We start from the raw sequence: 21,730 nt of genomic DNA on the forward strand, positions 1-21,730 counted from the left end.
AACCCTGTGTAAGGGAACAGTGGCTGCTCAACTGCAGAAGGACTGCCACACAGGATGCAGGCTCAGCCCTGCCACACCATCCCGTTTGTCAAGAGATGCCAGAAATCCATATTCTTACGTGAAAACTCCCAATGACTAAATATTGGCAATTTACTTAAATATTTTTAAGAAGCCAAACAAAAGCAACAAAAGCCAAAACACCAAACAGAACTCCAAGCAGCGAGCCATATCTGACCCATGAGCTGCTACTTTGCAACTTCTGGTTTGGAAGAACCAGTGGTTTTCAAACGCTTTTAGCAGACACAAGACGACTCACCCCAGCTGCAATCCTTCTACCCACAGAAGATTGGTAGGAGATTGTTGCCCCTACCATGACTTACACAGGGGCCAAGGTGAAATAAGAAAGGCATGGTAGACAGTCACCACCTTGCAATCGGCAAACAGCGCATATGTGCACACACGTGCTGAAACACAACCAACCACTTTTGTCCTTGGCGCAGAAAATCTACCCCAAGAATCAGAGGAAAGAGCATTCAAAAATTAGAAGAGATGAAAAATACCTATACTTACGCAAAGTTTTAACTGTTTTATCTCACTAAATCACTACAACAACCCTAAGAAGATGGAAATTAAGGCTGAAAAAAGCCAAAGGCACTCAAGTATCCAGAGGAGAGCTGGGATTGAGACCAGATTCCACATTGCAAATGCAGTGCTTTTCCACTACTGCTTCTACCTCCAGCGGCCTACAGGATTCACAGATTCGAAAGCCAAGTTTCCCTCCTGGCCCCCTGGGGCATCCCGAGGCACCAGGAGACAGATCCAGGAGTCTAGCCCAGGTCTGCCAGATTGCCCCACTTCTCTTGACCATTTTAAGGGGAGAAGAGAAAGGGTGATGTGTGGATTAGCATGCAATTACGGTAGATACGGGATGGAGCAGATAGGTGGTGAAGATGCCTAGACAAATGCTTGGATTCCGGAAAACGGTCTCCGTATTCCTGACCCAGATGAGGTTGGGAATGCTGATCTAGACTGATAGCGGCAGGAATGTGGATGGGCCTCCATACCCAGTGGTGGCACCAGCTTGTCGGAACCACAGAGCTCCTTCTGCTGCTGGCTCAGCAGCACCCATTCCTCCTGGAGTAAGTACACAGTGATGTCGTCAAACGTCACAGGAGCCTGAAAGGAAAATGACAGCTGCTAAGTACCACCCTCTTCCTTAGATTTATCTTCCACAAGTGTTCCTGCCCACCTGAGGGCTCCCCTGCATGGAGCGGGGTGTCGTCAATTCATGTGCATGGCCCGCACCACACCTCTCACCACCTGGGTACACTTCACAGTGCGAACAAGACTCGTTTCTTCTGGGAAGTGCCATGCACGGAAACGAAAGCGACCCATGAAGGAAGCTGGCCTAGGAGCCTCTCTGTCCTCTCCCCTCATGCTGTTCATCTGCCTCTCACACACCCGTTACTTCTCAGCCAGGGGCTGGGTAACAGTTCACGGCATATTCTTTCATGGAACTTTAAACATGGTAAATCTTCACTTAGGAAGATGTGGCTGATTTCTGGAAACAGCTGAAAGTCATTTAGAACTACGTCTGTGAATGAAGTCGATGATGAAAACAGGCAACACTTTGGGGCTGAGATCTACAGCCCTCGCGGCTTGTAAAGGAGCTCCGTGGGGCTGGAGAGTTCAGAACGTGTTTGGAGGAGTTCCAGATTGAACAAGCCCATTCAATTTTGTTTATTCCCCGTGAACTTAAAAGACCCCCTTCCCAAAACAAAGCCCACATTATAACAGGAGGCACAACAAAGAGCCAACAGTAATACGATCTTGAAAACCAAGAAGCAGAAGAAAAAGCAGTCACTCAGCAGATCCAAGAAAACCAAATCCTCGCCTGGCAGAGGGCCAAGTGGAAAACCGCCCAAGGTATACCCTGCATCCTCCAAGGCTCGGCATCTTCCAGCAAGGGAACACTCTAACAGGAGGGCAGGCAGGCACCCCAACAAAACAAGAACTAGGGGAGGGCTGTGCCCCAACAAATGCCTCCCCAGGTTCCTTTACACGAGGCTCCAGCTGATAAGCCCCGCCCCCATGAGCACAGAGCTGTTAGATTTTCCGTCTTTGCTAAATGTTAGCAGACTGGACTACCAGATGCTTGGGGAAAGGATCTGACAGGGACTATAGAGACCAAAACAGATGGGAGGTGTCGGGGGAAGTGGGGGTTGACAAGGAAATGGTGGGGAGGCATGGAGAAAAAACTTAAAAACTAACATCAAGCTATACCATTAAAGAGGAAAGATCCTGCAGCCACGAAAAAAAATGTTATAAAAGAAATCATCAGGGTGGGCCCTGTGGCTCACGCCTGTAATCCCAACACTTTTGGAGGCCCAGGAGGGTGAATCACCTGAGGTCAGGAGTTCGAGACCAGCCTGACCAATGTGGTGAAACCCTGTCTTTACTAAAAATACAAAATTAGCCAGGCTTGGTGGCACATGCCTGTAATCCCAGCTACTTAGGAGGCTGAGGCAGGAGAATCGCTTGAACCCGAGAGGTGGGGGTTGAGGTGAGCTGAAATCTCACCATTGCACTTCAGCCTGGGCAACAAGAGCAAAACTGTCTCAAAAAAAAAGAAATAATCAGAAAAAGGAGAAATGTTTATCCTTTTAAGTTTTGTACCATGAAAAATCACCTAAAGAAATAAAAAATAAATCAATAAAATTATCAACAAAAAACAAATTTCTCACTCCAAAGAAATATAATGTTGGGAAATAGCAGCATGCCATTTAAAATAGGTGAAATGTCTATTTTAACCTCAATAGTAGACATTTCTTGAGGAAAATGATATAAACCATTCTCACTGGTCACTATTACAGTGGATTTTTCTCTCGTTGACTGCAGAAAATTTGGGCAATAGAAATAAGCAGAAAAAAAATGTATTCAGATCACCCACATTCCCTTTATTGAAAAAGAACTGCTTTTCATTACCGTTCTTTCCTGAGAACCTGTTAACATTTGGTATATAACCTCCCAGTCTTTAGTCTATGAATATGTATGAACAGCTTTAAAAACAAAAATGGAATTGTACTGCCAAATACGTGTGTTTAAATAACTATTTGCTCTGGAGTGTCTTCCAAAACAAAATGAAGTATTTCCAAAAGGCTATTGGAAGACAGCCTCCCCTAAAAGAAAGGGGTCAAGCAGGAAAGGAGTCTCCATGAGATATAGTCTAGGGACAGCCAATGTGGGGAAGCATCAAAGAGAACCCCAAGATTAAGCTGAAGGCAGATTCGGGGTAACTGCTGTATCCCAGGACTGGAAGGCAACCTGGCTAGACTGGGACAGGTGAAAACACTTGTGATGGACAGCCAGGCTCCCTATTCATGCCCATCCTTCCTGGGCGTGCACAGGTGTGCATAATAAAGGCCAAGGGTCCCACCACATTAGCTCCACTGCAGGGTCCAGCTCTGCTGGGTCTAGAGGGTATTCCCTACGCATTCCATAGTGTCCCCTAGCAGTCCCTGGTCACAGCAACCCGAAGTTCCTCGATCGTCATGCATAAAGTATAAGGCGGCTTTAATCAAGGCTTAATATTCAATAAGACTAATATCTAATTACTCACGCTACTTATTCCTAACTATATTCTTCTTTCTATACTCTATTTGCTAAGCAGGAACTGGCCTAGGCTTCAATCTCCTGCTTCTGCACTTCTGAGACTTTCCACCCACACTCCACCTGAGGAGCACAGAAGACCATGATAAAGTGCCTTCCCAGCAAGAGTGCTAACCCTAACACCTGGTACTTCTGTTAAGCAGTATTATGGCAAGAGCCTTCTGATTCCAGGTGACTGCAATATGAAAACACAAATCTGCAAAAATAAGAGGAATTCCTCATCTATGTGTAAAGAATATCTCCCGATGTTCTATTTTAGCGGTTCCCACTCTCTACAGGGTAAAGCTGTCTGACTTCCCAGTCTAGCACCAAAGTCCCCTCAGTCTGAATCTGACCCACTTTCTAACTTCAGCTCTACGCATCGCCTCGCTTGGAATGTCTCCTCCAGCCAGGTTCGTTATCACTGCAATCACCCAACCTATCCCACCTTTCCTCTCTCTACACTCCCAATCTTTAGATCCTGACTGACTGCCCACTTCCTCCCACCAACTTAGGATCCACCCACCCATAAAGTCGCAATTCACATTCTCTTTCCGGCAAGACTTCCTAACCATCTGGTCCAAGCGTTTATCCTTCTCCTGAGCTAGGAAGGCTTTATATCCCTCTTAGAGTCCAGGCTTCAGGCAGCCTATGCTGGTTGGTTGATTTTACAACCTCCTTCATCAACACCACCCTTCTCTCCACCACCATGTTATATGGAAAGTATTTTATGGGCACTTAATTCATTTTTTCATTCAAAACACATTTATTACTTAAGTATTTGTGCGTGGTGCATGGTGATTCAAAGATACAAGATTAAAATCTATCAGGAGGTGACACACAACTAAGATGTAAGTGCAATAACAGAACCATGTTCAGAGGAAAGTGAAAAAGGAGTATCAGTCACTTGTACAGGAAAAACACAGAGGGCCAGGAACCAGAAACGCTGAGGCAATGAATACATACAGAAACAAGTACACACAGAAACTTCCCTCTGGGGGCATCAACAGCACAGTCTCCTAGGAGGCGAGGGAGGTGTCGGGCTACAGTGTTCCTTAGAACACCCACCCACGCCTTGCAGCAAAAGGCTCCAGGAATGATGCTCTTTTATAAGCATTCCTTCCTGAGAACCTATTAAGTACCAGGAACTGCTCCACTGTTTAACTGGGGGTATAATAGTAAAGTCAACAAATATGTAAATAAATAAATCAACCTGAGAATTTTTAGCGATAAGTGTCGGGAAGAAAATAAAACAGGATCATGGGACAGAACATGATGGGGAAAAGTCTGACCGTTATCCATTATTCTGTCAATAACAGGCAAGATATCCTACACTCAATGTGGGATATCAATCCAATGGCTCAAGATGGCTTTTAGTTACCAAAGACCACAAAACAGCTCTGAGGGGGTGAGTGAATCAGTGAGTGGGCAAGTGGGTGGGTGGTGAGAGAATGTGAGTGAGTGGTGAGAGAATGTGAAGGCGTAGGACATGACTGAATACTTCTGTAGACTTTATAAACACTGCACACTGAGGCTATGCCGAATTTATTAAACATTTTTCTTTCTTCAATAATTAACTAGCTTACTGTAATTTACTTTATAAACTCAATTTTTCAAGCTTCTGACTTTTGTAATAACACTTAGCTTAACACACTTTGTACATCTGTACAAAAATATTTTTCCTTGAATATTTTTGTATTTTTATTTATTTTCTAACAAACCATTCTGCCAACAAAAAGTACTTTCCTTGATATTCTAATGACATGGGGTTTTGTTTTTTAAATCTTTTTTATTTTTTACTTTTTAAGCTTTGTTAAAAACTAAGACAGAAACACACACATTAGCCTAAGCCTACACAGGGTCGGGATCATGAAGATGTTACCAGGTGACAGGAATTTCTCAGCCTGACTGTAGTCTCAGGGGGACTGTCCATGAGAGCCGTGCTGATGGAGACCTTGTTATGCAGCGCGTGACTGTATTTCTCTCTTCTCCCATTAAAGGCTAGGAGAACCCACGACGGAACAGAATAGCTTGGAAATCAACCTCAAATCACTAATTCCAGTATCAATCCCAGTATTTTATAAGCCTTCTTCCCCCTACATTTTGCTCCTCTTTATTCAAATCCAGGTTCAATGTAAACCAATCTGGGGATATCTCTAAAGGGTAAGGGCCACAAGCTCCATCTTCGCTTGGGTTCTGTTGAGCATTTATGGTCTTGGACTGTGTACCCTGTAGGTGCCGTGTCTGGAAAATGCATCACTGTAGCTTGTGGAGTGGAGGGGGGATGGAAGAGACGCTCATGCGAGAAATCACCTCTTCTGAAATTCAGAGTCCTTCCTAGTCTTCCCAGGAAAAACTACAGCATCAAAAGAACCTCATTATCAGCCGGGTGTGGTGGCTCACACCTGTAATCCCAGTACTTTGGGGGGGCCAAGGCGGGCGGATCACGAGGTCAAGAGATCGAGACCATTCTAGCCAACATGGTGAAACCCGTCTCTACTAAAAAATAAAAAAACAGAAATTAGCTGGGCGTGGTGGCACGTGCCTGTAACCCCAGCTACTCCGGAGGCTGAGGCAGGAGAATTGGTTGAACCCGGAGGCGGAGGTTGCAGTGAGCCGAGACTGCGCCACTGCACTCGTCTGGTGACACAGCGAGACTCCATCACAAAAAAGAAAAAAAAAAGAACCTCATTACCCTTTCTCTCTTTTGGTGGGACAACCATTCCAGGCGTGTCCAAGTTATCGAAGTGAAAACTGCAGGACAGCTCCCTGAGAAAGGTGGTGATTTCCTACTTATCCTCAGACTTCTACCGTCTCGTTCAATGCAAATCATAGATCACAAATGTTTATTAAATGGACATTTTTTTAAAGGACTCAATAACGGTCAAAAATGTTCGTTGAGAGAATTCTCCTCAGGACTCAATAACGGTCAAAAATGTTCGTTGAGAGAATTCTCCTCTGTGCCAAATAAAAAACAATCCTCGAGAAACTGGCAGCAAACAACATCCAGAAAGATGTTAGTCCCAAGAGGCTGCCAGTGTCTCCAAGCTAATGTGCGCACAACCACACTGACACGGCCTGGTAGCGCTGGCAATCCCGTCCAACCCACTGAATTCTACCCACCAAGCACTTTCTCTCCACTTTTTCTTCCAGCTCAAAGCCAATTTATGACACATGCTTCTAAGCAATGCCCAGATATTCCACGAAGTACATAACCTAGAAAGAGAAGTGGCAAAAAGCATGCCAGATGCCCGCTCTTTTCAGGGCAGAAAAAAAGAGGGAAGGAGGGATCTAGGGAAGAAGATCCCTTCCCAATATCTTGGGAAGGAGGATCTAGGCAGGCCCAAGCCCTCAAGCGTCCCACCCTGCGGCTCCCGCTAGCGTCCAATCCAGACTCCAAGCCTTTAAACAAGCCAGGCCTCTTGAAAACGCCGGCGGGGGTGGGGGGAACAGGAAGCACCCCCGCATCGCTTCACTCGGGGGTCACCCAACCCAGCATCGACCCAGCGGCCGCTCGCCAGCGCGGGGAGGACGCGAAGACACCAAACGGGTGCGTCTGCTCCTCTCCGTCACCCTCCCAGGGGCGGGCGCCGAAATGCGGGGAGAGGGGGCGGGCCGGTGATTCCTTCCCTGCAAGCCTGGCTCGTCTGCTGGGCCTCGGCCCGAGCCGCCCCGCCTCGCCCGAGCCCGGCTCTGGGATCCTCGGGAGGGAGCGGGCGGCCCCGGGGCCTTCCAGTCCTACCTTCCCCGACTCTCTGGGCTCCATGGCCCGGCTTTCGGAGTCCCGTGCCGCCCCCTCCCCCCGCGGCCTGGCCTGAGGAAGCAGCCGCCGCGACCGCCCCGGGGACCCGGGCTCCCGGAGCGGGAGGGCGCCCAGGCGGGGAGGGAGCGCGGCCCCAGAACTTCGCTCTTTCACGTCGCGGGGCGGTAACGCCCGCGGCCCCGGGAGGGGCGCTGAGTTGGGACTCGCGTCGTACAGAGCGAACAGCTTTACGGCCGCTGCCCTGTCCCAGGCAGCGGGGCGTGACGGGAAGCGTAGTCCGCTCTATCTGTTTGGACGCCGGCGGCGCGCTTGTGACCCTCCCCGCTTCCCTCTGGTGATGGTTACTAGGCAACAGCCGCGTGGCGTCCTTTGGACCTCTGCAGCAAGGGCAAAGCGCCCTGATTGGGCTACGCGAAGGCCAATGTCAGCCTTGAAGGTTCTAGGTTTTCTTTTATTAAGGAGGTCAATACTTTTTGTTCTAGTCACTCAAAAAGTATCGTTGTTTGCCTACCACGGGTCAAGCCGTGTTCGAGGGTTTGGGAGTACACCGTTGAATAAGACAAAGCCCTTGCCGTCAAGGAACTCACAGTCTATTAGGGAAACAGACCAGAAACAGATAATTAAAAAACAGAGACAAGTGCCGTGAAAGAGGTAAACACAAAATATGAATTCAAGCTCGCGTTGTCACCTTAGAGTGAAGCAGTGGGGGATATGAGGTGCTTAATCAAGGATTTCCTGAGGAAATGATGCCTGAGCAGAATCAGAGAGGTAAGGGTTCGCCAGGTAAAGGAGGCGCAATGGACTGACCGGTGTTCCCCTCCCAGGAGGTGGGGCCTTTGGGAGGTTTAGTCGTGAGGATAAGGCCCTCAGTATGGGATTAGTGTCCTTATAAGAAGTTTTGGCCGAGTGTGGTGTCTCACACCTCTAATCCTAACTCTTTGGGAGGCTGAAACAGGAGGATCACTTGAGCTCAGTAGTTTAAGACCAGCTTGTGCAACATAGTGAGAGATCCTGCCTCTGTAAAAATAAAATGATTTTGTGAGGTGGGAGGATCACTTGAGCCTGGTTAGTCGAGGCTGCAGTGAGCTAGGATGGTGCTCTGCACTCTAGCCTGGGTGACAGAGCGAGATCATGCCTCAAAAAAAAAAAAGACTTTGAGGGGGCCAAGGCAGGGATGTGCCCTCATGAAGGTAATAGTGACCATATGGGTGCTGGGGGAACTAGCTACGCCCTTTGCCCTTCTGTCCCTCTCTCTGCCTTCGGCCATGTGAGGACACAGCAACCAGGTACCCTCCTGAAAGCAGAGACCAGGCCCTCGCCAGACAGAGACACTGCTGGCACTGTGATCTTGGATTTTCCAGCCTCCAGAACCATAAGAAATAAATATCCATAGTTTATAAATTACCTAGTTCCAGGGATTTTGGTATAGCAGTGTATGCATATCAAGACAAAGACCAACTCATTTTTTTTTTTTTGAGACGGAGTTTCGCTCCCAGGCTGGAGTGCAATGGTGCGATCTCGGCTCACTGCAACCTCAGCCTCCTGGGTTCAGGCAATTCTCCTGCCTCAGCCTCCTGAGTAGCTGGGATTACAGGCATGCACCACCATGCCCAGCTAATTTTTTGTATTTTTAGTAGAGACGGGGTTTCACCATGTTGACCAGGATGATCTCGATCTGTTGACCTCGTGATCCACCCGCCTCGGCCTCCCAAAGTGCTGGGATTACAGGCGTGAGCCACCGCGCCTGGCCCATTTTTTTGAATTTTTAGTAGAGACGGGGTTTCGCCATGTTACACAGGCTTCAAGTAACTATTTTCCATTATCCAATTCTGCTCTTCTGGCTAAGGTTGAAGAGACCTAAACTTTGTTCGAGGAGTGTAGGGGAGTCTACATTACTGAAAAAGAATGAGACACAAGAACTGTGGAGGAGAAGGCAGAGTGAGAACTGTGGATTCCAAGTGGCCTGCCAGTTGCCACCTCAGCTGCATCACTACGTTGGAGAGCTATATTTCTGCCCATGACTTATCCCTGTCTTTGTAACAGATTCTCTTTTGAGGGTTAAAAAACTGGAGAACAGCTAGAGTAAATCATTCTTTTGACACGGTTTTCCGTAAAAGGTTTTCCATTTTTCCCCAGAAAAATGGAGCAGTATCTAGGGGGAAATGGGGAGTAAAAGCAACAGGCCTAAGATATGAGTCACAAGATCTTGTTTCTATGTTGATAGGAAGGAAACTGATAATCCAAGAGGGGATAGTTCAGGGACCCAAGTCCTTGAGAAAGCAGGAGGGTCTAGGAACAGAGTATCAAGGGCCCTGCCTAGGGATAGGAACACTTTTTTATTTTTTGAGACAGAGTCTCACTCTGTCACCTAGGCTGAGTGCAGTGGCTTGATCTTGGCTCACTGCAACCTCCACCTTCCAGGTTCGAAAAATTCCCCTGCCTCAGCCTCCTGAGTAGCAGGGACTACAGGTGTGCGCCACCACACCCAGCTAATTTTTGTATTTTTAGTAGAGATGGGGTTTCACCATGTTGGCCAGGCTGGTCTCAAACTCCTGGCCTCAAGTGATTCACCCGCCTTGGCCTCCCAAAGTACTGGGATTACAGGCATGAACCACTGTGTCTGGCCAGGATAGGAACACTTGATTCTGCCAGGAGGAAAGAAGGAGATGGAGTAGAAGTAGGTTTGTTTGTAGATTTACTGAGGGAATTTCCATCTGATGATGTCTCTTTGAGACAAGATCATCTCACGAAAATGAAGTGAAGGAAGAGGTCATATACCAAGTCCTCCTGGGGAATGGGAAATAGAGCTTACCTCAAACCTTGAATTAAAGGCCAAATTGAAGTTTATGATCACAAATTGAAGGTTTAAAAAAGCCTAGCTGGGAAATTCTGTTTAGAAGCAGAAAGTTGGGCAGATACTTGGGTTCATCCTGGCCTGGAGTAGTGCCAGGTGGGTATGAATGAGGCACAGAAAAGCTAGGGAATGAACAGTACTTGCCCTAGAGTAATAACGGTAGGAAAGTGATTCTCAATTCCAGCTGCACATTGGAGTCACCCATGGACCTTTCAGACATCCCGATTTAATAGGCTTAGGATGGAGCATGGGCACTGATTTTTAAGTTTTATTTTTAATTTTTTTTTAGAGCAGGGTTTCACTCTCACCCAGACTAGAGTTCAGTGGTGTGATCTTGGATCACTGCAGTCTTGACCTCCTGGGCTTAAGGGATCCTCCCACCTCAGCCTTCCGAGTAGCTAGGACTACGGGAGTGCGCCACCACGCCTGGCTAGTTGTTTTTTATTTTTTGTAGAGATGGATCTCACTGTGTTACCCAGGCTGGCCTCAAACTTCCGGGCTCAAGTATCCACCTGCCTCAGCCTCTCAAAGTGCTGGGATTACTGGCGTTAGCCACCATACCCAGCTGGCTTTGATATTTTTTAAGAGCTCCTCATGTGCTTCTAATGTGCAGCTCGTGTTAAGAATTACTATATAGACCATGAATCTAAGCTGCATCACGAAGGATGATAGGAGACTAATGAAAAAGTGAGAAAGTGATGTGATCAGTGAAATTGAAATCCCCAAAGCAGCCATAAATTATAGCAGAGGAGTACTAGAGCAAGGCAGCTGGAGGGTTGGTAAGGTATGATTGGTAAGTAAATATTTGCAAGATTTTGAAAATAGCATAGCCGTGGGAGTGGATTCCCAAGACAGAGTGAATAAGATCATTGTAGGTGGGCAGGCAAAGAATGTGAGGCCAGAATTTTGAGAGAAGTATCCACATGGACACTGAAAATGGTTGGAAAGGAACACTGGGCCATGAGTTAATTTCTTCTGTGGATGATGTGGAGCAACCAGGGTGGCAGTTGGGAGTCAAGGAGGGTTATGTACCTACATAGTGGCTCAGACAACCCGGGAAGAGGGCTCTTTGCAGGAGGAACAGGGAGAACTGGACCAGCAGAAACATTAAACATGAACATCATAGAAGACAAGTATCTCTTTTCCTGGCCCAGAGGTGGGATGTGGGAGAAGTCTCAGCTTCCAGTGAAGTGAAGACTTCAAGGGATGGGCAACCTAGTGTCAGTCATGACATGATGGTCAAAGAAATCTTTGGAGATGGGGGCAATGGAGCAGAGTCTATGGAAGACAGATGCGGAGTTTCAGAGGCCCCAGTGGGTATCTGGGAGAGAGAGGAGGTGTGGGGGACCAGGGGAGACTGTGGGACTTACAAGGAGGATGGCATAAGAGGCGTTGGCGCCGAGGGATGAATGGGGAGGCTTGGTCTCCTGAAGAGGAATGAAGACCATGTGGACACAGAACAAGCTGAGCTAATCTCTTGTAGCTCAGTAGGCCTCTTTTGGTTTTTGTCCCCAGTATTTATCTCAATAGTGTGCCTTCTAGCTAGCTGTTGTCTGTGGCTTCACAGGGTAGGACAGGACTTTGGGGTGAATAAAACAAGGAAAGCAGTTGGGAGTGGGCAGAGTGGTGTAAAAAAAAAGAGGGAGAAGCAGACATCAGCCCACACGTAGGGGACTGTCGGCCACAGCTGCAGCTAAAATCACACTGGGTAGAGGAATGTGACCTGGGACACTAGAGACGTCTAATACGGGAGGTCTTCAGGTGCCATTCAACCCTGTCCTACTAACGATGGAACCGAGGCTCAGATATGGGAATAATTTGTCCAGGTTCACCAGTCACGGGGAATGCCGTGGTGAGTCCATAGCAGATGCACAGAGGTCTCCAGGAGACAAAGTCGTCACGTGGGTCCAGGCCAGGGATCGGGCCCACCCTCCCTCTTCCCTCTGGGCTCCAGGATGGAGACACTACACAGAAACTTGTTGCCAATGTCCCTTTATTCAGAAGATGCTAATATCAGGTCATGGACCCCCAGTTGGGGGCAGGTAGGAGGGTGTGGAAGGACGTGGTCAGTGCCACTGAGTCCCACAATCATAAGAGGGACGGCCATGGACTCACCCAGCGTAGCCTGTTAGCGCTTTGAGAAGTCACCTCCTAGAGGACACATGATGGGGAGATGGGTTAGTAAGACAGGCAGAGAAGTCAGGCTGGTGGCAGGAGGAAGCCCAGAGCCGATGTCAGGCTTCCGACTGTGTTCCACCCAGGCAGCATCGGTGCCTTCCACCTCTGTTTCTCCCTCAACTGCCACATCATGGGACCTCAGGTTATCATATGGCAGGTACTTAACAGAACCAGGCACCTGCCAGCCACCTCACACGGGTGCTCTCAACACGTCCACCCAACAAGCCTGCACAGTGATGACAGCCCCGCTCAGAAGATGAGGTCAGGGGCTGGGTGCAGTAGCTCCTGCCTGAAACCCCAGCACTTGGGAGGCTGAGGCAGATGGATCACTTGAGCCCAGGAGTTCAAGATCAGCCTGGGCAACGTGGTGAAACCCTGTCTACAAAAAAAAAAAAAAAAAGAAAAGAAAAAACAGAGAGAAAGAGAGAAAGCAAGAGAGAAATTAGCTGGGCATGGTGGCTCACACCTGTGGTCCCACCTACTTGGGAGGCTGAGGCAGAAGGATCATTTGAGCCCAGGAGTTCCAGGCTGCAGTAAGCCAAGGTCACGCTACTGCATTACAGCCTGGGCAACAGAGTGTGACCCCATTAAAAAAAAAAAAAAGATGAGGTCAGGGAGGCTGAGCAAGGAAGCAGGTGAGTTGGGGTTTGAACTAGGTACAGTTACTCCAGACACCCACGCTCACACACGATAGAAGACAAAATGAACAGGAATATTGAGAAGGGAAAAAACAGACTGGAAGGACTTAAGGAAGAAGGGTGGAGTGAGGAGCCATGCGTGTGTTCCTGGGTCTGGTTTACAACACTGGGTCCTTTGCCCAGGCTCCTGCCCCATCCCCTCCCTGGCCAGAGCCCCACCCAGACCCACCCTGGCAGGAGCTGCACTGGCAGCTGTGAATGACTGGCAGCACCACGGGCTCCACGTGGCCACCCGGACAGCGCAGGCTCAGGATCCGCACGGGACTCTCTGGATCTAGGCGGTAGCTGCAGCAATCACACTGGCTCTGCAGGTATGGCTCCTGGGTGAGAGGGAGTGGCTGAACTGGGGCCAAATGGAGTTGCCTCCCTTCCCTTGGCCTTTCCCATCCTAGGCGGGGTGGGGTGGCGGGAGGCACAGGTCCCACCCTCTTCACCAAGCAGGGTGGCCGGGCCACCGCGAGGCCCCTTCTGTAAGAAGCCCACCTCCTTCACGCCCACGTCTGAATGTCCAACAATCTACAGGTTAAATGAATACTTCTAATGCTCCCATTGGTGCCCCTGGCTGCAGGGGAGACATACTTCTGCCTCAGAGAGCTCAGAGTCTCATTGGAGAGGCAGACTTAGAATACATGAAGCTGCAAATAAGCCCGTTCTAACTGCACAGTTCTGAGCCCAAGTGCAAAGTGAGTTCTCACTCCAACGCAGGTCCCTGTGCGCTGTGGTTAAAGCACCTCCATAGGCGTCCTCTGAGAATATCATTTAATTTTATGTATAATTATAATTTTACTTTGAAATGGGCAATACATCCATACAATACCAAGTCCAAAAACTACAAGCAGTTATTCAGTGAAAAAAAATCCCTCCAATTCCTACCCCACTGTCAAATTTCTTTCCTCAGAAAAAAAGCATCTCTTAATTACTTTCTCTCTTTTCTCACTCTATGTTTTAAAAATTCCAAAACTGTAAAAAAAAAAAAACAACCCTAAAGTGATTTGGGAAAGTATTTCCAGCAAGTGCACGGGCACCTGGGGGCCGTAGAGCGGCCCAGGGTTGAGGGGACCAGGGAGGAAAGCATCCTTGTCTTCCAGGATAGGGTAAACTAAGTGGGCCGAGGTGGGTCCGGGGGCAGCGTGAGTGCGGGGAGTGGAGCTGGAGAGGGGACCCGGGCTGAAGGCAGCTCAAGTCAGCGCGCCAGGCTCAGGCTGAGGGGAGTCAGGGTGGGCAGGAGCCCCTTGGAATATCCTAAGAAGGATCAGGGTTTCTGAGTCCACAGAGGGCAAAGCAGAGCCACCTGCCCAAGACTCAGAGCCAGCCTGGCTTGGACACCTTTCGGGAAATGTGTGCAGTGATCCTATCTGCAGAGAGTGCATTCCCGTGATGGGTTCTGATTTCAGAGGCTAGCTTAGCTCCTCCATTCCTTTCTTTGCTGGGCCCCTGGCTCATTGCCTTGAGGGGCACAGCGTTCACGCTTTGGGAGTGGTATGGGGCCAAAAAGACCTCCGTGGGAGGGAGGAGTTGGGCACCCAGAGAGACCTGTGAGCCACCCGCAGGTGCATGCCACTGCCTGGGGCAAAGCGCTGACCATCTGACTCCCTGACTCCACTGTTACCTCCGTGAAAAGCACTTCGTGCCTCTTGGACTCTGGCTCTGCCCAGGTTCCAGGCTCAGGGCAGGCCCTCAGCGGCCACAGGCTACCTTGACTCCCCTGGCCTGGATGGCAGGCCCCTGGCTCACCTCTGGCATGACGTGGGTGCTGGATGGGCAGTGCCCACTGCAGTAGTTCACTTCTACCTGGTCCAGGTAGCAGGGCCCCTTGGTGAGGTTTCGAAGCTCCGTAAGGAGGTGGCAGGAGGGCATTTGCTCCTCTGTGGGGAGGGGCATTGAGTGGCAGGAGGTGGGGGCAGGGCACTGGAGAAGGAGGTGACTGAGGGGACTGTGGGGGGACACAGGAGGAGAAGGTGACTGAGGGGACTGTGGGGGCACAGGAGGAGGGGGTGACTGAGGGGACTGTGGGGGCACAGGAGGAAGAGGTAACTAAGGGAACTGTGGGGGTGGAGCAGGGCCTAGGTCTGAGGGACATCTGGGCAGGGTGGCCAGGTGCTATGATATGTGCTGGGGTCTTCATTCCCCAAATCCCCTTTGCGGGTTGGCTTGAGGGAGGCAGGCACCTGCCAGGCTGAAAAGGCCGAATGTGGGGTGGGGCTGGAGAGAAGTGTCTAGACCAGAGAGAGGCACCCCACAATGTGCCCAGGGTCCCTCCATACCCAGAGTCTCCCGGTGGCAAGTGGGACAGCAGCTCCCTGGCTCCAGCACCATCTCCTCACCCTGCAGAGGGAGAGAGCCCCAAGATGGTCCTGACACCTGGCCCCAGTCCACGGTGCCCAGGGACACCAGGGAGGGTAGCAGGGCTGCAGGGGGTACCTGAGCACAGGTGAGGAGGAACCACCCCGGAGAGTAGCAGGAATGCAGGGGGTGCCTGAGCACAGGTGAGGGGGAACCACCCCAGAGAGTAGCAGGAATGCGGGGGTACCTGGGCACAGGTGAGGGGGAACCACCCCAGAGAGTAGCAGGAATGTGGGGGTACCTGAGCACAGGTGAGGGGGAACCACCCCAGAGAGTAGCAGGAATGCGGGGGTACCTGGGCACAGGTGAGCGGGGAGCAGCGCTGGGTGCAGAAAGGCCTCCCACTGAGGCAGACGCAGCTCTCACAGGCCTCCTGCCATTCAGATCCAGGCTGGGGAGAGGAAGGAGAGCCTCCTTTTGGTCTCTCCCAACTTGTAGACTCTTCTACAATAGTACCCTGGTCCCCCAGCCCAGCCTGCGAGTGCCTAGCTGGGGCAATGGGCTTGGATGGAGTTGGGCAACAGGAGACCGAGGAGGGAGATGGGCTTTTGGGGTGACCGTGGAGCCCTGCTGCCTACTGCAGGGCCTGGAGTAGGGGGAGGAGCCAGTGGACGGGGAGGCCTGAAGTCAGAAAGGGGTGGGGGTAGCAGAGGGGATTCGGTGTCTCACCAGGTGGGGCCGCCCCAGGTGCCAGCACTCGCAGCGGTCTTTGGGGACGCAGGAGCCCACCTGGCTTCGGAAGTGCCCAGGCTGGCACACACAGCCTGAAGCTCGAGCCGAGCTGCAGTTGCCTGGGGTCTCTGTGGCGGTCATCTCCTGGCATGTCTGCTCGCAGAGCCCCAGCTCCCCCGGGGCCACCTGCTGCCATGCTTCCCCAGGGGGGCACTCTGCCAGGGAATACAATCCAACCCACCTTTCTGGCCAGCGCCGAATCCAGACTGGATTCCGCCCCCAAGCTGAGCACCCCATGTCCCCGTGCTGCCTTCTCAGCAGCAGCGGCCTCCCACCACACCTCCTGCTCTCTCCTATCCACCCTCTCAAACATTAGCTGGGCCCAGGCCAGGTCTCGCCTCCTCCAGAAAAGCCTCCGCTGACCAATCCTGTCCACCCAGCCTCTCTCTTCTCTCTGCGGTGCTACCTGCTTGTCAGGGACCTAGAGACTGTCCCATCTCTGCCCGTTCTAGGGGGTGGTCTGCCCGAAGGCTGGCTGTGCTGCATGTCTGCATTCGGAGCCCAGCATGGCGGAGCTGGGCACCTGGTGGGTGGGCTGACGCTCTTGATCAGACAGGGGCAACCCTGCACTGTGCAGGGCAAATGCCACCAGCCTGGAGGCTGCCAGGCCAGGCCCCTCATTTCCACTCTCCCCTCCAGCCCTCAGTTTCCCCACTGGCAGGGAAAGAGCCTTCTACTTCCTGGCATCACTCACAGCCCTGGCTCTGTGTACACCGTATGCTAGAGAATGCCCCCACACATGGGTCAGACCACACTGAGTGCCCAGGAGCCCTGGGCAGAGGGCACTGGGTGTCCGGTTAGAGAGAGGTCAGTGTGGACAGGCAGGGGAGGAGGGGAGGGCTTCCTGAAGCTCTGTCTAGGCTGGGAGCAGGGCCCTCCTCCCCTCCTCAGTGCCAGTCCCTGGCCTTGACTTTGGAGGTGCAGCAGGGCATGGAAGCCACATCTCACCCTGACAGTCGACAAGGGAGCAGCTGAAGACTCCACTGCGGCAGACGCTAGGAAGACAGAAGCCTGCTCAGAGGCCGCCCATGGCCTCCTCCTGCCCCATGCTCAGCACCCCCTTCCTCCATCCCTGCTCCCCACCCCACGACCAGGCCTCACCAGCGGGTGCAGTTCTGGGTGAGCACAGTCCCTGGGGGCAGCTCCTGGGCCTGCTCTTCTGGGGTCAGGGTGAAGCCCCAGGGCAGAGAATGCTGGGTGCAGGGGCAGGCAGCAGGGGGAACGCATGTGCCGTGGTGCAGCAGCTGCAGTGGGGCGGGCTCAGTGACACTCGGACCACCGCCTCTTCCCTCCTCACCTGCCAGCTTTGCCCACATGGGAGTCAGGACACAGCAACCAGTACCCACCTGCCCTCCAGGGCAGCCACAGCCAGGCTGGCAGGGCTCCTGCACACAGATGGCGCCAGGCTGCAGATGCCAGCAGAGGTGTGGGCAGGAGGTGGCACAGGCGCTAAGCACCTGGCCAGGGGGGCACTCTGTGGGGAGCACACAAATAGGGAGTTGGGAGGGACCCAGCATCTCCAGTCCCAGGCGGGGGCTGCCCTGGGTCTGACCTCTCCCCACACTGACCCCCCAACAGCTGGGGCAGGGCCTGGGCCCAGGAGTAATGGAGGGGGTCAGACACCCACCGCCCAGGGCACTCACCAGGGCAGGGCTTCAGGTTACACTCCTGCCACTGTTCCGTGTCCTGGGCCTGGCATGCTGCCACCCCAGGACCCCCCTTGCAGCTCCGATGTCGTGCCATAGTGCCCCCACCACAGGGGGCTGAGCAGCTGCTCCAAGCTGACCAAGGCCCAAGGACTGGACACTCCTGGCGTGGGCACACCAGGGACCCGTTGACACAGGTGCTGTGGACGGGGGTAGCACAAAGGGCTCCAGTCAGGGTGAACAGAACCCTCGCTCCCCGGCAATACCTGCGAAGGCTGACCTGCCCCATGCCTCCACCCGAAGCTCCCTCCGCCCTGGCGTGGCTGCTGCCATACCAGTTTTTGCAGTCCAGCTGCACCACGTGGCCTGGGGCCAGCTCCCAAGAGGCATTGGCACTGGGGAGGCCACAGCGGCAAGAGGAGATCGGCACACAGCGCCCGTCCTGGACCAGCTGGCCCGGGGGACAGCGGCAGCCTAGGGGTTTGAGTAAGGAGGCCAAATGAGATGGGGTGCTCAGGCAGGGCTTACAAATGGATCCTCCCCGGCAACCAGACTGAGTCCAAAGCCTGGTTTCCATAGTATCTCCCACTGCCCACGCACAGAAAGGGGCCACTCCAGCCCACCCTGTGTGGGCACCACCAGTAACCCTGACGGCCACCGGCACATTCACATGAGACAGTGGCCCTGAGTGAACTTCACTCCATGCAGGACGCAGAGCTGGCTGCTGAAAGTGACCACGTTCCTGCCCCATCATTCAGGCCCCAGCCAGTCTGAGCCTCCCCCACCTCTGCCTGAGATCACACACTCTCTGGGAGCAGGAGGCAGCTGGGAGAGGCCCCGGGCTTTCCTGGAACTCCCAGCCGGGTGGTGGGGCCTGCCAGCTACCTGGGTGGCAGGGTCCCTGCAGACACTGAACACGGTCCCAGAGGTCGACACAGCTGCGTGGGCACCGGTTGGCACAGTCGCTGGTGAGTACAGTGTCTCGGGCCTCACAGCTCTTGCCTGAGGGCCAGATATTGGGAGTCTGTTGGGGACACTCTTGGGCCCTCCCTTCCACGGCACACCTCGGGGGCAGAGCCAACTCTCCCTCAGGTTTGGTCTCTGATGTTCCTGTCCCAGGCCCTCCTCTGGATGGGGGATGGGAATTACCTGGGCAGGGCCCTCTGTTGCAGCTTTCTGTCTGAGCCCATGGTCCCCGGCAGCCTCCTCCATGGGGGGCCCCTGCCTCTCTCCAGCGTAGCCTGAATCCCCCACTGCAGGGGACCTGGCAGGAGCTCCATGGCCCCCACGGACTCCACTGGCATGAGTCTGGGAAAGGTACGGCAAGGTCAGTACCCAGGCCCACCTCCTGCCCCCCCTTGAGGCTTGAGCTCTGCTGCTGCCCCTCTAGGCTCTCCCGCTCCTCTTTCTAGCTGCTGCCTGGACCTCACCCAGCTTCAAATCCTGCAGGCCCTAGAGGCAAGCACGAGGGGTAGCAGGTCACTGCGCTCCATAGCCCAGCCCCTTCTGGCCAGCTCCCTGCAACCTACACTACAGGCCCCTCCTGTCCTGTGGCCTCTGCCTCTCCCCATTACCAGGGCAGACTCTAGGGTCAGGGCACAGGCGCTGCTGGCTGAGGGGCGCAGTGCAGAGGTGAGGGGCCCCGGTCCAGGGTCCTCCTGTTGCAGGATCCAGACAGAGCCGGTGACGGTGTTGCTCTGAGGCCAGCAGCAGGGCAGAGGTCGGGGAGAGGCCAGTTGGGTCCTGGAGCCAGCGTTCCTGTAGTGCAGTTCTGGAGGCAGGGGCCAGGGTGCTGGGCGGCAGGCAGGGCCCACACGGCGACCACTCGGACCACTCACTCAGAGGCAGAAGACCTAGAAGGGCAGCATGTGACCACCTTCCCAGTGACCATCCCCAACCCAGAGACCCTGGTGGACAGGCAGGAGGGGCTCAGTGTCATGACCAGGAAGTGCTGGAAACAGGGAAGGCTGAGAGAGGTGTGGGGGCAGGGTAGGGTGCCCATCATCCCGGTTTGCCTGGGACTGTCCCCATCTTAGCACTGAAAGATCTGCAGCCCAGAAACCCCCCAGTCCCAAGCGATGGGGACAGCAGTCTCCATAGGTCAGGGTTACCTTGGCAGCCCTGGCTGGTGCACTGCAGCTCCCCACGCCGGCATTCACTGCGGGAGGGGATGGTCAAGGTGGACTATGGGACGCAGGACCCAGCCCAGGACCCCCGGAGGTAACCTGCAAGGGTACCTGAGCCCTCGGTACATTTGGGGCAAGATGAGAGAGTTGTGAACTCTGGCATCTCCGGGCCCTCTGTCCTGAGGATGGACTGGGCTCCCTGCCCTCTGCCTCCCCTCCCCCATCACTCACCACTCCTTACAGCCCAGCTGCAGGCGGTCTCCAGGGGCCAGGGTCACCCGGGCTCCCTTTGCTGAGGTATGCCAGCAGTTACACTGCTCTGGAGGAATGCAGCCCCCAGCCTGCTCCAGCAGCCCCTGGGTGGAAGGAGAGACGGGGTGGTGATCATCATGTCACCCCAGCACCCAGCACTGTGCCCAGCCTGTGGCAGGTGCTCACGCGTGGTGCCGAGTGAATGGCATGGGCACAAGCTGGGAGGAGGCACCAAGTTCCAAGGGGTAGGAGGTGGGGTTGCCATGGCCATCACAGAGAGAAGGGAGAGCCGGAGTGTGGGCAGAGGACCCCCTTCTCCTTGGAAGAAGGAGAGCTCCCAGCTCTCACCTTGGGGCAGTAGCAGCCCGGCTGGCAGGGCGGCAGGTCCTGGCAGAGCTGACGGCTCAGGTGTGTGGCACAGAGCCCAGCACAGGGGGAGCCGCAGGCCTGGAACTCAAAGGGAGGCGTGCAGCTGTCCTCTGGGGGAAGCGGGGAGAGGCAGGCTGATGGGGGACAGCCCAGAGACACCACTCCCAAAGCCAGAGCACATGCTGCATGGTTCCTCTGAGGCCCCTTGGGGTCACCTGGCAAGAATACAAGATGCCTGCCCCCCACATGTTGGAACAGACCAGTGTCCTCCATCTGGCACCCACTCAGCACCTGTGGGCACCTCCAGGGAAAGATCAGGACAGGTTGGGCCTTGGAGAGCCAGGAAGCTGCCTGGAGGAGGCAACTGAGGAGGGGGCTGCAGGAGTGAGGGGCCTGGCAGGTGCGCCAGGGATTTGCAGATGGGAGACAGAGGGGCAGAGGTGGAGGGCAGCCGCAGCAGGAGGTGGATAGGACACCCTCCTAAATAGCCAAAGCCACAGGCAGGCTGGCAGCTGCAGCGTGGATAAATTGTGGTGAGGAATTGGGGGTGCAGCTGTGACGAGGGAGTAGCTAGGGGAGCAGCTGGGTTTGCAGGCAGGTGCGGGCAGGTGCAGGCACAGGCAACTGCTCTGAGGTCTTGGGGGCGCTACGTTGACTGCGAGGGGAGCAGGGGGTTCCAGTGGGGACCCTTGGCGGCTGCTGCCCTGCTCAGCTCCCCAGCTTCTTGCTCCTGGAGCCTTACCAGAGCAGTTGCCAATGGGGCAAGGCCGGAGGTGGCCATCCAGTCGCGTGCAGGGGGCTCCCGCCCTGGCCCCTTGAGACGCTGGGCCCTGGTGTCGGTAGCGCTGCTGCACCAGCACCTGGCAAGAGCATCGAGTCCAGCTGCTCCAGCTGCTCCACACGCACACCTCTGGGGACGGGAGGGATGTGTCAGCTCACCTTTCCCCTGCCTGCCTCCGTCTCACCCCAGGCCTGCCGAGACCCTGCACAGGACACAGGCGAAAGGGGCCTGGAAGGCCTGGCCACTGGACACCCTCTCACTGCACAAGGAGGGCTCCAAGGGAAGAGATGGTGGGAAGAGGAACTGAGCAAACCATGGGGGCAGGACAGGCGCAGGCTTA

At 53.6% G+C, this 21,730-nt stretch overlaps 2 protein-coding genes and 1 long non-coding RNA gene across 35 annotated transcripts in view; 1 reads left to right on the forward strand and 2 right to left on the reverse strand.

Moving 5' to 3' along the window:
- ZNF862 (zinc finger protein 862) overlaps positions 1 to 7,580 on the reverse strand; it is a 35,252-nt gene extending 27,672 nt beyond the window's left edge. For 5 of the 9 annotated variants that reach the window (XR_013524153.1, XM_078343471.1, XM_035254419.3 and 2 more), the window contains exons 1-2: positions 7,391 to 7,580; positions 1,065 to 1,176 (exon numbers count right to left, since the gene is read on the reverse strand). Coding sequence is in view for 4 of the 9 variants with exons in the window: in XM_078343471.1 (XP_078199597.1) it covers positions 1,065 to 1,176; positions 7,391 to 7,414 (136 nt within the window). In the remaining 5 variants the exon portion in view is untranslated. Of the gene's footprint in view, positions 1 to 1,064; positions 1,177 to 5,961; positions 6,148 to 6,771; positions 6,865 to 7,390 lie in introns of all 9 variants that reach the window. The other 4 variants (XM_078343474.1, XM_078343472.1, XM_035254421.3 and 1 more) reach the window with 3 other exon arrangements.
- Positions 7,123 to 18,830, forward strand: LOC144578415 (uncharacterized). The gene is made up of 3 exons (XR_013524155.1): positions 7,123 to 7,198; positions 13,265 to 13,452; positions 18,571 to 18,830. It is a non-coding gene; the product is annotated as an uncharacterized LOC144578415 (long non-coding RNA).
- Positions 12,242 to 21,730, reverse strand: part of SSPOP (SCO-spondin) — a 58,212-nt gene continuing 48,723 nt past the window's right edge. For 13 of the 25 annotated variants that reach the window (XM_078341962.1, XM_078341966.1, XM_078341963.1 and 10 more), the window contains 15 exons: positions 21,352 to 21,519; positions 20,589 to 20,719; positions 20,220 to 20,344; positions 19,974 to 20,020; positions 19,437 to 19,715; positions 18,748 to 19,170; positions 17,860 to 18,336; positions 17,318 to 17,690; positions 17,165 to 17,211; positions 16,154 to 16,371; positions 15,780 to 15,875; positions 15,406 to 15,466; positions 14,876 to 15,006; positions 13,311 to 13,461; positions 12,242 to 12,416 (listed from right to left, as the gene is read on the reverse strand). In XM_078341962.1, coding sequence (XP_078198088.1) covers positions 12,394 to 12,416; positions 13,311 to 13,461; positions 14,876 to 15,006; positions 15,406 to 15,466; positions 15,780 to 15,875; positions 16,154 to 16,371; positions 17,165 to 17,211; positions 17,318 to 17,690; positions 17,860 to 18,336; positions 18,748 to 19,170; positions 19,437 to 19,715; positions 19,974 to 20,020; positions 20,220 to 20,344; positions 20,589 to 20,719; positions 21,352 to 21,519 — 2,750 coding nt within the window. In that variant the 3' untranslated portion in view covers positions 12,242 to 12,393. 25 annotated transcript variants of the gene reach the window in all.

The sequence above is a fragment of the Callithrix jacchus genome, chromosome 11, assembly GCF_049354715.1.
Source record: "Callithrix jacchus isolate 240 chromosome 11, calJac240_pri, whole genome shotgun sequence".
NCBI lineage: Eukaryota > Metazoa > Chordata > Mammalia > Primates > Cebidae > Callithrix > Callithrix jacchus.